Raw genomic sequence first — 18040 nt, 5'->3', positions numbered from 1 at the left:
CTTGATCTGTTTTGTTTCAGCTTGATGATCCCCTTGGGGAGAAAAGGAATTGGAGCACAAACATCCCAAATTCTCTTTAGATTTGGGCTCATGGACTATAGAAGAAATTGAACTTCTTCTAATGGCAAACAATTAAAGATTAGGTTAACATGGAAAGTTATTTCCAAATCTTGCACTATCTACCTACATGAGTGGTATTTGACCAACCAGCCACTTGAGCACAGCTAGATGAATGTCCACTCAGGTCTTAGAAAGGCTGCTACTGCTGCCCTCTAGAAAAACACAAGTGTGTTGAATTTCAAGTCAAAAGGGAGGAATTTGTACTGGTGATGGCAACTGCAGATCTTGCAGCATAGCACCTATTTTAGATGACCGGTATTTGAAAGTAAATGTCTGGTGAACACTATGGTGGACAAACAACGCCCCCAACGTAACAGGGGGAAACCAATGCAACCCAAGAGTTGCTAACTTTCGTTTTTTGAATCATTTCATTACTGCCTGGTATGGGAATGGGAAGACTTTCCTTCTTTGTGTCTGTCTTTCCTACTAAATAATTACAGGAGTAAATCCTCTTATCTGATGACTGGAACTTTCTCAACCACCTACTTCTGTATCAAGGTGCGCATCCCCGGACCTACTGGTCAAAGAGAACACTCTGGCTTTCCTAAGTGGAATGTTAGGTGTGGAACACAGAGTCTGTACCATACACTGTACAATGCCTAGTACTCATTTTTATTTTGGTATACTCTGCTTTCCTAGAAGGTGGTTAGAAAGATTTCTCACACTGGGGTGCAGAGCAACATGGAATCAATGTTGCATATCAAATGGGCCATTACCAACTACTGGTGACATTAGCTAGTTTCTTTTAGCCCTTATGAGGGTTTTTGCTGCAGCTGATAATAGTTGTGTTGCTGCATCTAACAAAAGGGGGTTCAACTCGGTCCCTTCAGGTGGAAAATAATTTGTATTTGGAAAAACTGGTTGAATGAGAACTTGCCTGGCAGAAACAGTTCTACCCTGCCTTTAATAGTTTGCGAACTCTAGCCTCGAATGCACATCTGGCTGCGATTACTACCCATCACAACTATCCTTCATTACAATTAGAGTTACATTACAGAGCACTGTCCCTGATGCCAAATGACTTGTGTTTCATCCTCAGTCTTAATTTTCTAAATTTGTCTGCATAGAACTAGAGAATAAATATCTAAATAAATGCAGATCTTCAACTGCATCACAGGCCACACTTTTCACGAGAAGACTCTGTTATTACCTAGAGGATATATATGGTGTATTCTCTGCAATTTCTGGTATGGGAAGGTCTACAAAGAACTTAATAGCATCCCAGTGAGCATGGTCTAATGCACAGAACAGAACTGTTCAATTTGATAACTGCCAGACGTTGCCACTGTTTGGTACACTTTAGTGCTCAAAGAATCCAGGCATCTGTTCGGGTGCTCAGGTAGAGTAAAATATGTACATCAGGCATTGTGGAATCTTCTGCGAATTGAGTCGGCTGGGAGAGCTTCCATTATAGCAACTGGTTGTTAGCATGATCAGGGCTTGGCTGAGAGCATGGTGGTCATTTTCCACTTGGGCTCAGTTGGCAAAGTCAAGTATCCCCTGTGACTACGGTCAGAAATGCTGGGGAGGCTGTGGGGGAGTGACTGTGAAGGAGGGCGATACTGGATTTGGGTGCGCAGGACAGTGAAGTTTGCACTGGGCAGCAGTGAAAGGGACGTGAGAGATGCTCCTGCACATTATGCAACATCAAGACTGGGGGGGGGGGGGGGGGGGCAGTCAGACTGCCCAGCACCTGAGGTGAAAGGCAGGGCTCCAAGGCCTGATGTGCACACAATCTGGTGCTTGGTCCTCACAGATTAACAAGTGCACCATGTATACCACAGCAGGCGTGAACGGTGGCCCCTCAAGCAACCTGCAGGGGGAGAGGGTGCAGCTTAGGGGAGACATTCAGATGCGTGACATTTTACAAAGTGTATGCTCAGAGGCCGACCAGATTCATGATAAAGTGCATGCATACAGGTTATAACGGCAGGAAGGTTCACAGGAAGACACAACAGAACTTCTTTTGACCCATAGAGCAAAGACCAAAAGCACACTGTGATAAATGAGACTTCAGGAGTAAATGATTTAGCCAGAGTGCAGAAAGATGATGGGGGACGCAGAACTCCATATTTAAAAAGTTGGAACAGTAGTGGCCGGTTAATTTTGACAGGGAGGAGGCAGACTGGCCACACACGCAAATATATACACTCATACACTTACCAACAACAAATTCATACATGAACCAAACATTCAAAAACAAACTTACCTGTCCAGCAGCTCTGGGTAAGTAAAGTATTGGAGGTCCCAGGAGGATTGGAACTGCTGCCTTCCCTTATTGGCGGACCTCACTGGCTGACCTTAGGTCAGCCAATGGGTAAAGGCAGCAGTCCTTCATTCGTCACTGAGTGGGATGGGTTCAATGAGAGTTGCTGACTTCCACTCTGTGACGAGGTGACTGACACTTGGGCCTGGGCACTTAAGGGGTTAAAACCGAAGCAGCCCGGTCTGAGGCAATTGGTGATGCTCCCCCTCGTCAAGAGAGGAAGGGCCTCGAGGCACTTTTGCCAGGCTGACGTCATACCCACAGGGCTGGGAAATCTCAGCCTGGCAAAGTTCAGCTCAGGCAGCCAGGAGCATGCACATGTCTAGCTTCTTTGTGCCTGACCTGAACAAGAAGAGTGTCTATCAGACTGGCATTTGCTCAGCCTGAAAGACTTTCTCTCCAGAAAAAAGTGAGGGGGCGCGGCACCTTCGCTCACAGGGGTGGGCCGCGGCTGAGCTGGAGACAAAAAAGAACCACCAAAGCAACGAGGAAGATGCTACCAGGATGACCGACATGGTGAATAAATCAAAGAGAGGGAGGATCAGATGCAGGAAAGCAATGAGTTGACAGATATGGTGACAGATGCAATTCTCATCCTTGACAAGATAACAAAGGTTTGGGAAAAATCAACAGCACGCAGCTGCAATACGTGTCCTGGACTTTCCCCCAGTTGGCAAAGATGTGGTGTTACTTGAAGTGCTGTGCTCCTATTTTAAGGAACGTTTTTACCTATTAAGCAGATCTGAAGCATGAACTATTTGCAAAGCGCACAGACTAAGTCTAGCTCTTCAAGGGTGCCGTGTCTTCAGATGATGGGAACATTTTGGTCATTCTTTGTGACTCGGACCTATACGTCGAAAAGCAGCAGTAATGAAAGACTCACTGCATAGGAAGGGTAAAACTATCCCTCAGACTTTGGCGCCTCAACACAAAGATGGCAACTACTGGAGGGGATAGACAAAAACTGGATATGGGCACTGCAGCAACAGTGTGGTCTCCTGCTAAACTGAAAGTCTGGCATAACTAGAAGAGCCATCTTTTCACACGAATGAAGGACTCGATGGACTTGAATCAGACTCTTATCCCTTCTGTGAATTGTTAATCTGCAGTCATGCAGACAGCTGAAGTTCAAGGGCTGCCGCCCTTGAATCCCTCTCCCAGGGTGACACTAACATGACACTGCAAAGGAAATGTTATGTAGGGAACTGTTTTTTTAGCAAAAGGTGGTCAATCTAGGATTTTTCCCCCTCTACTTCTGCATCTTTAGCCTGCAACCATCTTGGTTCTAAGTCCTCTTTCTTCTCCCTTGCCCTTGATATCCTGTCCTTCTTTTCCTTTTTAAGGAGTTACTTTTAATATTTTAGGTTCAAGGCGGTGCTTGATGATTCCACAATGATGGCTCTTGTAAATATATAGGGGATCAACTAGACATGCACCAAATTTGTGTTAATCGCAAACAGTGTCTATGCTAAAACCTTTCATATAATTATAAAAACTAAAAAACACAAAGAATCCCAACATAGTAATTTTAATAAGTTTGCAGTGCCTTTTCTTTTTAGTATTTATGGAATATAGTGTACAAATTGCTTTACTGTGTACTCCAGAAAATCAGGACTAGAGCCTGAGAGGTCTTGCAAGAGATTTCAGGAATAAGGTCTTTTACTGTAGATATGTTCAGGTCCCTAGATGTGAAAGCTACTTTGATAACTGCCAGAGTATTAACCGCACCGACGATTGAGACGAACATGGTCTGACTGGGCCTTCCTTTCCACTCCAATCTGGTGGGATGTCAGTACTGAGAGAATGAGTCGCTAAAGCAAGATCTAAACTTATTTAATCATACTACCCCCTTGAACTTACTTTAGGAAGAGGTTTCACTACAGGTGGTCGCGCTGCTGGAGATAACAGAGGCCATGGCTGCTGCAGTGCAGGAATAAAATCATCAGCTGCTAAGGGCTGGACGTTCTCAGTGGAAAACTTGTTCTTCTTTCTCTATGCTCTATATTGTTCTGCATGCTGTGGAGTTTGCAGCGTTGTGTGATGGCTCAATGGCAAAGCTCTCAATGGCAAACGACGCCTCTACATCGAACAGGTCACTACCAAGACTTTTGAATATGAACTTGTTGTCAGATGGGGAAAGGTGATACTGGTGTTTTTCTGAGGGACCCTGCAGAGTGTCTGGGGGTTCCCATTTACTCCTGCGGTGGAACCCATCTCCAATGTACATTTTGTCAGAATGGGAGTCAAATAAATCTAGACTTATTTTCTTGTCTAGAAGGCCATGCTCAGCTCACACCATATTTTTATGTCTTTCTTTCTATCGGACATCAATATGCAGTGCAGAAAATCTAGAATATTGAGCACACAAACTGTATACACTTGCTTCAGTTTTCCACCACTTATTAAAAAGCTGGTACAATGGCAATAAAGTAACATGAGAGGTTTGCTTTGTTAAAAAAGCAAAAAGACATGACTCTGACCCCAGGAAAGAAGATGGAATTTGATGGCAGACGCATAATAAGTGACGATGTGAAATTCCCCAAATCCTAAGTCTTCTGTGAAAAATAAGCCCATTACAGGGTTGGCTGTATTTAAAGATAGCTGCTCACAAAGCAAAAAGGAACTACTTACCTGGCAGCGGTATATTCGTTGATAGTAGTGATTTACAATACTTAAAGTAGTAGTAGTAGTATCAAAGTTCCCACTGGCATCATTCCCCGCTTTAGATTTTCTTTAGGCAGGATTTACATTTTTCAGACGAATAAAACGTAACTGGCTTGGTTCAAAATGTTTTTGATTAAGACAATAACAAAAAGGAAACTGTATCCACTTGAAATATGTTCCAGGATTTCAACATAAGTAGTAGGACTTTAAAGACAAACCTGTGATGGAGAGATGTTTTGCTGACTTTCTAAATAGGGCTCAGAAGCAGGCAGGCGTTATGTTGTATGTTTATAAACCCTGTGGATGCCATCCTAAAAGGGTATCCTGGTGCTACAAATGCAGTGGACAATGAATGAATTTGAGAACATGTCTATATAATGAAATAAAAAGGGCCTTACTCAAACAGCAAGATTGAGTAGTTTCCTAAATTGAAAGTGGTTTTCTACCCCTTTAAGGGAAATGGGTAGAGAATTCCAAAGTATCGTAGTCAACAGACCAAAGGAATGTCCCTAAAGTGAGCTCTTTTGCAAAAGGGAACAACGGCATTGAAATTAGAAGCTTAGCGAAGAAGTTTGTAAGGCTAGATCTCTGGAATTTATTCTGTGAATACACAGGTTAGGAGTTGGTTACAGCATGAAGGCAGAGGGAGCTAAATAAGACTTTCTACTGGTAGCTAATGCAACTGACATTTTTAAGGGCGACGCTTGTGCATAGGAACAGACTATACAGAAGATAGTACATATGGCTAAGTATTGCACCAGCTGAAGCTTAGAAAGCAGTTTTGGGGGATTCTCAAATAAAGGCTGGTGTAGTAGTAAAAATGAAAGTTAATGAGTGCTTGGAATGCCGGTTTGTGGCACTCCCACAAGAGGAAAGAGATTTTCTTCATAATTTTTATGTTTACATCATTTTTATTGAAATCTCACAACATGCGACCATGTATACAAAACAAATGACTGCATAATAGCATCCATCATCACTGGTCTAAAAAGAATGTATAATAATAAACCACCTCCTAGTCCATTAACTATGTGCTAGAATAACACAACAATTAAAGTACTGCAGGTCTGGAAGGAAAGTTTATAGGGAAAAGAAGAATGCACTGTGACATAGCCTCCTATACTTAAAGAAAACCACAAACATACCAACCTCGCTTGCAGGAGCACCCCGTGCATTTGTATATGGCTTGCATCCAGCCATCATGGACTCATTCATCAGACGATCAAAAGAACCAAAGCCCAGAGTTTGCAGTGAGACTATCCAAGAAAGACTTTGCAGAGTCCACTTGAAAAGACATGCATTGCCTTTCTTTAGCAAATGCACTGGAGAGTCACTGATGCAGCCAGCCCTTTTGCATACAGCTCCTTGATGTCCACAAGGGCCTTATTCCTTGCTAAGTGTCTGGAGGTAGGTCGGGGGGGGAAAAAAAAAAAAAAAAAAAAAACACAGGACACGGATCCCCCCCCCAGATACAATTTTTTCTTATTGTAATTACTCCCTTAAATATCTCTTCCTCCACTCCAATGTATGCAAGACTACCATCACTGTGCCATCAGCGATGTCAGCCTGTATTGAGTCTGCATCTCTGGCTAGGATCCCCTGCAGCATCACACGTACTACTCCTAATAGGTTATTCTCAGTTATACTCGCAGGGACGCCTATTAAAAAGATTAATTTAAAAATCAAATAAAATTTAAAAAATTAAAAAACAAAAAACAAAAAAAAACAAAAAAAACAAAAAAAAATCAGGAGAGAGCTCTTGTGTAGGTTACCCAGATGCTCCAGCCTTGTATCCAACAGGAAAAAGCTTTCTGATGATTTTGCTCCAAAAGAAGTCAGGCCTTTAATCTCCAATAGAAAGGTTTTTGAGCTGTGCTCTAGCTCCTTAAGCCTCTGTTTTGCTCTGCCTCTGCTCAAGGCTATGATCCTTCCAGATATGTCCTCCAGTTTTTCTTCCATAGCATTCACGGTCATTACGGACTAAGCCTATTTGGCCAGATTGGATCTATATCAACAGAGGAAATGCAGAAACACCTTCCCTGTGGTCAGGCAGGGGCTTTTTGCCACCTCCTTCTGATCCGCACTGCTATCTCCCCCCAAAGACTACCCTTACTGGTTGAAAGTCGTTACTTTCATTCCATCATGTGCCTGGTAGAGTACTTTACGTCTGATAAAAGTCTCTGGGATCAATGATTTGAAACCTTACAGAATGGCTCTGCCTAAGAGGTGATGCGGTACGACACTGAAAATTGAGGAGTGCCGCAGAGTTGGCACGCTACTGTGCGCTCAGCATATGCACTGCATGACTCATTGGTTGCGCGCCAGAGAATAAAGAAGGGTCTGCCAATGCTGGTCATGTAGAAGACAAATCCACAATTTGGACACTGCAGGGTCTCAATCGTTCCCGCACTCTACTTAGGTCCGGCAAACTTGTTCAATATGCCAGGCAAACAAAAGGAGGTGATCTTCAGGAGCACATAAGGTGAGCAGCCATCTTCAGCATGTCTTATTAACTTGGGTGGTCAAGGTATGCCATGTCAAGGCAGAAACTGAGGTCTCCTACTGAAGGTACTCTGGTCCAAAGCCAACTAATTCTCAGACCTGATGGTTTGAGTGGCCCAGTATTAGCACTGCAGTCTTGTTTGTAATGAACTTTACGGCATTACAATTCATCTATCTGGCCACCGCTGATAAACATTATTAAATGCTGGTTTACGGTCTGCAGGGCTGTCAAACCTCATAATCTGTTTAGCATTGATACACATCATAACAAGTGGGCAAAGGAACAAATAAGGGGAGCAACATGAATGTTAAACAATGCGGGCTCAAAAAAGAAACTGCTTTGCCCTCAGAAAGTGGCAATTTTAATCACCTGCATCCTGTGAAATGGATAAGAAGAGAGCTAATTTAAGGCCAGTCCTCAGACACCAATCTCAGGAAGTCTTGACGTTACATTCTTATGTAAGATGGTGTCAAAGGCCACACACTGATCCAAAGGGACTGGGGCAGTGCATATCCTGGTGTAGGTTCCAGCACAGCTCAAAGACCTCCGCTATAAGGACTGAATATGCTGTAGGCAGATTTGAAATATGATTGACCTGGATCAAAAATGGAGTTTGACTCCAGACAAAAAAAAAAGAGAATGCCATTTACATGCTTCTCATGTAGTTCCTGGGATGGACCAATCAGTAGATAGTTTCTTCTGAATAGGGGAAATAACCGCAGGCTTCCATGATGACTTCTGCCATAGTAAGATGCATTGCAGTGCTTACTAAGAACCGTGGCAACCTTGTCAAATCAAACTGTAGAATCCGAGCCAAGCATGGTTTAAGTGGGAATCCAGGTTTACGCCCAGATTGTTCTTTGAAACAAGCTGGGTTTAACAAATCAAGCTGCCCAGCAATTGTAAGGCAGATTTAGTAAGTGTATGGGCCATATTTAATTGACTGCTTAGATTAAATGACTGGATGTCAGCTCTAAAAGACAAAAAATTGTCATTTTTTTCCCCTCCAAAACAGTGATTAGCTATTTCATCACGTATCTCATGAGGGTTAGAAATTTCATAATACGTGCTGCTAGGTTTAAGGGAATAGTTAACCATATTAAATATTTCACTGGTTCAGTTTGCGGTAGATTGGACTTTCTCTGTTAGATATTTCTATTTTGCCAGTTTAACCATATTTTTATAGAAATACATAGCAGATAAATAATAACTTTGAATTTGAACTATAGTCCAGACTCAATGTACATTCAAGCTTCTTCCACAACCTTTGTAAAAACTTTAGTTCACCTGAAAAGCAATGTTTGGATGGCGTAGAAGGTTAAACAATAAGTGTCTTTAAAAGGAGCGATCTCATAAAAAGCTTTATTGAGCAATCTATCCACTCTTTTGCTAAGAGTACGGATATCCAAAAGATCAGCAAGGAAGTCATTTGCAGTAGCATCAAGTACTCTTACCAGAGCCGTAGGGTGATTTTATACCGTGTGAGTGATTAAATCCCCGATTTAGGCACTGCTTTTTTATTTGGCATACCTACGTTACTAAAACATTGAGTTAGCTGATGAAGAGTCCAAGGCAGTGGATCACGGTCCAGATTTTCAACATTGACTCCATGAACGGAAATCAGATCTAGAGTGCGCCCTTTACCCTGGTTGGCCAGTAACAAACTGAAAAGTAACCAATACCGATCAACTGTATAAAGGCAAGCAGAGTCAGAATGTGAAGAGCAGATGGCTCAAATATCAAAATCACCTGGGACCAGGATGTCTGAAATGGAGACTACTAAGTGAGGAAGGGGGAACCTCAGGTTAGAAGCCCAGAAGTTAAAGAACAGGAAAAGGCTGCAAAACAAAAGGCTGAACTGTATAAAGCTTTCCAAATATCGCAATGACCCCAAGTCACATGGCAAACCACAACATTGTACAGGAAAATCTATAGCACACATGGAGTCTGCCAGTCTAAAATAGGTATACAAGTAACTTTTAACAATTTATGCTGGAAGTCTTAAAACGTTGATAACAAAACAACCTACACACCCACTCTCGCTACATGACTCAAATGTGTGTAGAACATCAATAAATTAACCCAGCTCCAGAAATAAAACATGACTGACCTCTATGTCCACGGCACGGGTGGTGCGGTTGCACAAAAGACAGATCATTCTGAAAAAGAGGAAGAATAGAGGCAATTGTTTATATGGATGACCACACACACAACAGCTAGAACTGCATGGGATGCAGTTCTTTAGGATGGGAATCTTAAATTAGTTTTGCAGTAGTATCCTTTTATGTAAATTCAAATTGTGTCAACTACAGCCACATGTTCAATACCGTAATACGACACTGAAAACGCATGGTTATCTGATGTAGAAAGATTAATTACTGAAACACTTTAATGGAATGGGGTGCTTCCAGGAACTTGTCCAAGAACAACAAACCAGCGTATTAATTGGCAAGCACTTTGTACAGCCCACATGACTGCAAAGATTGCCCCGTTCCACTCAAGACATTGCCCCCCCTTTTAGTTGCTACTGCCACCTGATTTTTATATCACTACTGAACCAGAAATGCTTGCGACTGAGGGCTCTACACAGACCTCACCTGGCTGTGTGCTGCCCAACAAAGTGACTGTCTCTCCTGATATGACTGTCACAAACCCAAGTCAGAAATTCATTAACTTGTTGCATTGCACCCATTTTCAGGTCAGACTGAGCACTGAATGTGGATCATTTATTACTGGATGATGTCATGCAGACTAGACATCCTACCTCAGTCCCACTTAGGCTACCAATAACTTTGGTGCTACTTGTGCACCCCTACAGTGCACAATTGAGTAGCTGCAAATTTTAAGACAGATTGCCCTTGCATATTCAACTATGTTGAAAAGTAACACTGCAATTCTATACTTATTTCACTATGTCCTTGAACATTAAGTTGAATAAAAGTCTTAAGTCATAACACTGCCTAGAATTTCAAGTGAATTCATGCAATTGACATGTTGCATGTATCCGAGTCTCTAAACCTTTATTACCCTCCAGGAGTAAGCCTGGACTGTTTGTCCTTCACTTACTCGCGAGAGTAACATCTAATGAGGAAATTCTTGGAATTCCAACACGCTTATTCAGTTGTACGCAAATACAACTTGCAACAAACTAGTGTCATGTTTTTGCCGACTGCCCTGCAGACTAGTATACAAGGGACTAGTATACAATTAGGATATGGGTGAAATATGGAAATGTACAGGTGTGTGCAGCCATAAATTCCAATCAAGATGAAAGTGAGGTGGAACCTGCAAACAAAACGGAATATAAAGTTGTTCATTGACAATACATTGAGGGGCAGATACCCTTCCCTCTTTCCACTGCTGCAACTTCTCATTGATACTTGAATCATTTCAATGAAATTAACGGACAATAACTTAAAACCAAGGTATTCTTAAACTGAAATAGACAGGACAATAGTAACAGAAGACCAGATTAGGACAAAATAGGGGAAACTATACAGCAACAACTCAACTCAGGCAAGCTTTACTGTCAAATATGGGCATTTATACAGCACGCTTTTCATATTTGATGTTGCTGCAGAGAAAGTGATCTACAACTGCCCACAGGCCTGTAGCGATCACAATTAATGGTTTTCCCAAACTCAAAACCAATGAAGCACAAAAAAAGTTACAATTGTACTTACTGAACCATCGGAGCAATGTACTCATCCAAGTAACAACTGTTGAACTTGACCAGATTCACTAAAACACGAAGGAACTCTGCAGATAAACCAACTTCCATCCACTGGATAACAAACTCCGCTGTAGGAAAATGAAACAAAAGACAAGGCTACTTTAGCAGAGTTTACAATGACTGTACTCTCATCAAATATAGAGCGGACAAACATCATAATCGTAAGCAAAGGAATTCTGCCACAATGTTCTCGGTAGTGAAGACTACCAACCAACAACTTCTAAAAAGCCAGTGTTGGCCACAGCATCAGTACTCTGATCAGAGTCTGGGCATCACACTCTAGCCTGGTGGGAGAGGATGCTACAAACTCTAAAAACAGTTCACAAATATATTAGCAGCAATGTCACAAATTAGAAACTACTAAAGAAGTAAAGCAAGGTCATTCAAGTGCTTTCGAAATCACTACACTTGTTAGAAAGCTACTGGCTTTTCCAATTCTAGGAGCTTTGCAACACCATATGGCACAGTGCTTCTATGAGTCTAACCTATAATTCACCTCAAAGTTTAGGCAGAATGGTTGACCCTGATAACACACATTATTTTGAGATCCATGCTCTTTTTTCTTTAAAACATAAAAAGCATCTGCATTCAAAGCAGTACTTTCTCTTATATCAAAGCACTGAATATTTCTACTGTTGAGTTTCAGCAATTTACTCAATGAAGAGTTCTTGGTGACTTTTTATTAAAACCATAGATCACGTCAGTGGTAATTTAAGAAGAATATTTAATACTCTGCTTGTTCACACCACAAAAATGTAACTGCACAGCTAGTGTGCACTTCACAAGTTTCACTATTGTACATCTCTCAATTGTTCTCCCAAGCTGCTCCCAATCTACAAGCATCCACCCAGCAAACTACAGCTAGCCTAAAACATTTCGCATTCTGAATGCAGGACAGTGGTTTTAGCTGTGCTTATAGGACATTAAGCTCCTTAGATGTGAGCCCATGTTAGCAGACTGAATGCCGTGACTTTACAAGATCTGGCCAGCAACATGCTGAAGCTCAAAGCATTATGGTTAAACCGAACAGTGATAAGTATCCCTCTTCCTAAGTAACTTGCAAATTAATTGCATTTCTTCTGATTTTGCCTGACCACATTTACTGCCTTCAGTAGGAGTCAGGAACTTCAAGGTAGCCATTTTGAACTGTAAACACTCTTTGGGGGCTCCTGGCTGTTGCTATGCCAAAGCATCTTATTATCAAGAGGAAAATGTGAGAATTGCCTGAAATTTGCTACTTTTTTTTATTTTTTAACATCTATATTCTTGACTGTATCAAAGACCGGCATAATGAATAATAGGAGGTTGTACGCTACAAATATTTCCTTATTTTTCTGAATGTGATATTTTATACTGTGATAGGTTTTGTGTATACTTTGACTGTACAAATTGTATATTTTTTTATGTATCCTGTTCTTAAGGCCATTGAACTTCTAGTCAACATATTTTGAAGATAATGGTCAACTGTCAAATCTGTTAAAACCAAACTACAGTGCAGGCTCCATCGAGACAAGATACGCACCCAGCTCCTCCTCCATGTAAGTAATGTCCTTCCCGTCAAACGTCAGAGCTTTAAAAACCTCCAGCCGCTCCTGAAGATCTTCATTCGAAGGATAGTTCTTAATGACCTTGAAGAAATGTGCCCTGAGGAAGCCCAACCTCTCGCCCTGGGGAGGCGATAGGGAGGAAGAGAGAGATAATCAACACCTGCTGAGTCAGGTCATAACATCTTGCACATGCACAAAGCTCATTGGAAGCAGAGGTTACGCACACCATCACTGTAGAGGCTACGAAGACGAAGCAAACGGAAAACTATTTCCCTTTCGCTCTGTGCACCTGAACGCTTACACGTTTGGCCTGAAAAAGCAGTAATATCCAACAAAGCAAAACAAATGGATGTTTTCTAAATCTTTGTCTGTTTATGAACACATATTGCAAGTATCCATATGAAGCTAAGAAACCAAATAAATCACAGAGTATTATCTGTTTTTCAAAGATGATATTACTGATTTGTATGTTGCAGATAGACTGCCTAAAAGTGCCTTGTACAAGCTTTTTAATTAACACTGGCAATAGAGCTAGCAGTTATAGGAGCACCCAAAAGCACCAGAGCAAAACAAATAAACCCCCCCAAACCCCAAACTCAGATGCTTAATAGTATAAAAAGAAGACTCTGTACACTACAATAGAGATTTCCATTCTTGCCATACCAAAAATTAACGTTTCAAGTTCCAAGTAATGAGCATAAAGGCTTTATACAAACATAATACCATTAACGACTGGTACACAATGTGAGGAAAGCAATGGAAAAGGAGGTCCTTGTTGGCTTAAGGAAACAAGCACTGGAAAAGCCAATTGGTCCCAGCAATCAGAGATATTGACGTTGTCAAAGACAATGTCTTTTAGTCATGGTGTGGAGTAGATATATGTGGTGTGGAGTATAATTACGTGGTTTGAATTGGAATTGTTGTGAAATGGTGTGGAGTGGAATTATGTGACTAGTAATTATGTGGTACCGAGTGAACTTGATTTATGTGGAGTGGGACGGTCATGGAGTGTAATTATGTGCAACCTACACCTATGTATCTATTATAGAAACATTCAGCTAATAATACGGAAGAGTTTCACCATTAAGAAAATAGATTTTACCTATATTACATATAAAATGAATATCTAGATTCGCCATTCAGTTCATTAAAACAATCTAAATAATGTCATCAGTGATGAAAAATGGACCTGTTTTTTTGATCTCAAAAAGTTGATGGCAAACAATGCCGCTACATTTCCACCCAAAAGCAGCACATTCCTCTAAAGGTCCTGTGACAACCATTTACCACCGTCTAAGGTGGTAAGTTAAAACTGCTCCCTTTCTGCATCTGTTTAGGGCATCTGTCAGCCTCAAACGGAGTCAGTCAAGTTAACAATTGCAGGACTTACTATATCTGATAAGGTTCTATTCCTCTCTCAATGTTGTAGGAAGCTCACTCTGTATATACTATACCAAAGTAAGGGACAGTGTGCACAGAGTCCAGTGGAACCCTAAAAGTAGGCAAAGGTAAAAGTAGATAGCACCTTACTCTCGAGTTGTGGTAGTGTGGGCGAGCTGTAAGGCTTTATCAGAGGGTAGTGTTAAGCATTTGTTGTACACAGTCAGGCAAAAAATGATGCCACACACTCAAAGACTGAACTCAGACCCAGTTTCTTTGTATAAAAAAATATTACTTAGTTATTTTATTTCTAGAACCAAGACAAGCCTGGTTCAGATATTGTAATTGCATTTATATAGAGCTTACTACCTCTGACGAGGCGTCAAAGCACTTTTTTGGCGATTAGTACACTACTCCGGAACCCATAAAGGATTAGTGTTGAGTTAGTATCGTGAAATATGAAAGTAATTTGCGTGGTGGATAGGTTAGTCAGTTATTTGGATTCAGAAGGATAGCGGAGGGATAGAAGAGGGAAAAAGGTTTGAATTTATATAGCGCTTGTCACCCCTAATGAGGCGTCGAAGCACTTTCTTGGCGAGTAGCACGCTACTCCGGAACCCATAAGGATTAGTGGTGAATTAGTATAGTGAAATATAAAGAGTGAAATAGGTAAGTGAAATAATACTTTACAAGTTTTTATGCAGTGAATTGCAGTTGAATGCAGGTTCAAATGCAGTTGGTTGAATTACAGGTAAGTCAACAGTTCAAAATTACTTTTCATTTCTTTTACAGATTCCTGTGCACTTTACTTCTTAGATTACTTTTTAAGTTACTTTTGCTAATCAGTGTGATGAAAGAGGTTTTCATACACACCAACTCCACATGTGAGATTTTTCAAAGAAAAAGCGGTCAGTGCAATCCTATGGGAGGAAATGAAGTCATCGGTTTACAGGTAAGTACTGTGTTGTTGGATTTGGTATTCTGGGGTTAGCACCAAGGTTCCCCCAGTGTCAAGAATGCACTTCACGCACCCTCAGCGGCACTAGGGCGGCCGGGTGCAGAGTGCTGAGGCCCAACGTTACCCAAAGGGGGGGATAGGGGCCCTCCAGTTGGTGGCTGCTCATGAGCAGGCCACAAGGTTGTGGGAGCAAAGCTACTGGGGTTAGGCTCAGGGCAAAGGGGGATCCGGTTTAGCACATAAAGTGCATCCGCAACGGCACAGGGGCGGCGGGGTGCAGGGTGCTGTTTTGGCGTCTGGTGCCCTGTTTATTATTTCAATAGGGATTCTACGGTTGCAACAAAAACTGCAGACTCGGGGACAAAGATCTGCTGGAGGTGACCACATGTTGGAGAGGTAAGTTGGGATGTCTGGGGATGCAGGGACACTGTTGGTTGGGCCACACAAGGCTGTGGGACGTCGGGTGCAGGGGTCTCTTTAGGCGTTGGGTTTTCTTACCAGCTCCGGTCGCAGTCCAGGGGATCCTCCAGATAGGGGCTGCAGGTGTTGATATGAGATTCGAGGCAGGTCAGTGATCACCAGATCTCAGGTCAGGATCGCCAGAGAGACCTCCTCGTGGTATTGGGCCACTCAAACTAGGGCCGTGGGCATCGGGTGCAGAGTGGAGCAGACTCGTGGATTTGGCCGGAGCCAGAGTTTGTGGGTGAGAAAACCCGGTGCTCATTGGGGCAAAGTCTTGGTTTGTGAAGGCAGGGCAGGTCCTTTGGGTTTTTGGGGGCTGCTGGCAGCAGGACAAATCAGGATTACACTGGAGCAGGTTCGAGGTGGGGACAGGTCGGTAGGGCTGGGGCCAAGTCAGTGGGAGTCCTCCTCCTCTTAGTTCAGCACGTCTTCTTCGGTCCTTCTCTTCTTCTGGCCGGTTCTTGTATGAGGAGGCAAGGTTCAGGGTTACCTGTAAATACTAAATTGAGGGGCATTACAGGTATGTACAGGTCGGGACCCATAGGTTCCTTCCTCGAGGTAGGTACACCCCCTTTGCCACCCTACAGTAGAAGGGGGGCATATGCTGCTCTCTGGTTGGCTGGGTCCCCCATTCTGCTAGTTGGCGGGGACAGAGTCATGCTTCACTTCGCCTCCCCCACCTGAGGTGTGGGGTTGGCAAAGGTGGGCACACCTCCCTTCCTCACTTGGTTTTACCGCTGATTCTTCCGCTCCAAGTGGGGGTCAGAACCAGTGGAGGCCAGTTGCTGGAAGCAGCAAATGGTTAGGGTAGCTCACAACGACGGCAAGCCTTTGAAACTTCCCTTTCGTGGACCATGCCCATCCTGGTGGAGGAGGCTTGGCACCTCATCCCAGGTTGTGCATTGTTTCAGACTCCGAGAGCAGTGGTCCAGAAAACTGTCTGGTGGTGCAGCTGGTGAGCAGCCACTCAGCCAGGACACTAGACTTGGGTCGTTTTTCAGGGGGCATCTCTAAGATGCTTTCCAAGTAAATTTTTCATTGAATCCCACACTGGCATCAGTGTGGGTTTAATGTGCTGAGAAGTTTGATACCACACTTCCCAGTTTTCAATAAAGACATTATGGTGCTGGGGAGTTCGTAATGACAAACTTCCAGTATCATATACTCTTAATGGCATTACTGCACTTACAATGTCTAAGAATTGGTTTAGACACTGTAGGGGTACAGGGCTCATGCACCTGTATCCTCACCACTGGTACAGTGCACCCAGCTAGAGGGGTGGCTTACCTATGTCAGGACAGTGGGTTGTAGGCACGGCACACAGGGATGTGTGGCATGTTGACTCTTCACTTTGTTTTGCACCAAAACAGGCAGCCTGCAATGGCAGTCTGTGTGTGTAAAGGTACAGGACCTCTAAGGGTGGCACAATAAGTGCTGCAGCCTTTAGAGGCTTCCCTTGCCACAGTGCCCCTGCTACCTATGGAACCATCCACAAGGGACTTACAGGGCCAAAGAGTGCCAATTGGGTTTTTGTATCAATGCAGTTTAGGGAAAGAACATAGGTTGGCAGGAACCCAGGGCACACTAAGTCGAAGTACATCAACAGTTTGGCAAAAAGTGGGGGTAACCATGCAAAAAAGAGGGCACTTTCTTACAAATGCATGTTATATTTATATATTAAATGTGTTATAAATATACTGCTGTCAACATAGCAATAACGTGGGTGTGCTACGCATGAGGTCATTTTAACTCCATTCTATGTTTTTGCATGTATTGATTACGTGCATCGCTCACTACTCTGCACGGCTATTCTGCGAGAAATGGAAGATTGTAACCAATAAAGCAACGCATCACAGTCAATTAAGCAAATGGCTATATTCCCGTAAACTCTGATAAAAATCTCTACAAGTAGCCTGTAGTGCTCTTCTAAGTCATCACACCCTGGCCTCAGAAAGGACAGCGTAGTTCAAGTCATGACCCGCATTCTTTTATTAAAGGCAAATCCAATATTGCAATAAAAAGTGTGTGGTGACTGGGGAAAAAGGGAACGTTGAAAAAATATAATCATCTCCAAATCTTATGGCACAGAACTGTCCAGGAAAAGAACATAGTGACCAGTCCCAATTTTCTGTGTTTGCAGGGCATGATTATACGGGTTACCTAAATTAGCAGAGAAAAACAGCTAAAGCTGATCCACTCATGTGTTTGGCTGAGCGCAGAGCTTGGAAAATGCATTCCTTGGCTTTATTATAAAAACAGCACAGGAAAACCCACCTGGACGCCATCGGTCTTACACAAATAACACGCCTGCTGACCAGGGTCACAAGAAGCAAAATGATAAATGAGCCAGCCTCAAGGTGGAGATGCTCAATAAATTGTCACCGGGAGGAGAAGGCTGGCGCTTCCT

At 42.6% G+C, this 18040-nt stretch overlaps 1 protein-coding gene across 4 annotated transcripts in view; it reads right to left on the bottom strand.

Moving 5' to 3' along the window:
- TSC2 (TSC complex subunit 2) overlaps nt 1–18040 on the bottom strand; it is a 243100-nt gene that overhangs the window by 174052 nt on the left and 51008 nt on the right. For all 4 annotated transcript variants that reach the window (XM_085629402.1, XM_085629403.1, XM_085629404.1 and 1 more), the window contains exons 5-7: nt 12809–12953; nt 11237–11354; nt 9664–9712 (exon numbers count right to left, since the gene is read on the bottom strand). In XM_085629402.1, coding sequence (XP_085485528.1) covers nt 9664–9712; nt 11237–11354; nt 12809–12953 — 312 coding nt within the window. The remainder of the gene's footprint in view (nt 1–9663; nt 9713–11236; nt 11355–12808; nt 12954–18040) is intronic.

The sequence above is a fragment of the Triturus cristatus genome, chromosome 10 (assembly GCF_964204655.1).
Source record: "Triturus cristatus chromosome 10, aTriCri1.1, whole genome shotgun sequence".
In the NCBI taxonomy this organism is placed as follows: Eukaryota; Metazoa; Chordata; class Amphibia; order Caudata; family Salamandridae; genus Triturus; species Triturus cristatus.
This window is presented reverse-complemented; position numbering and strand designations above follow the sequence as displayed.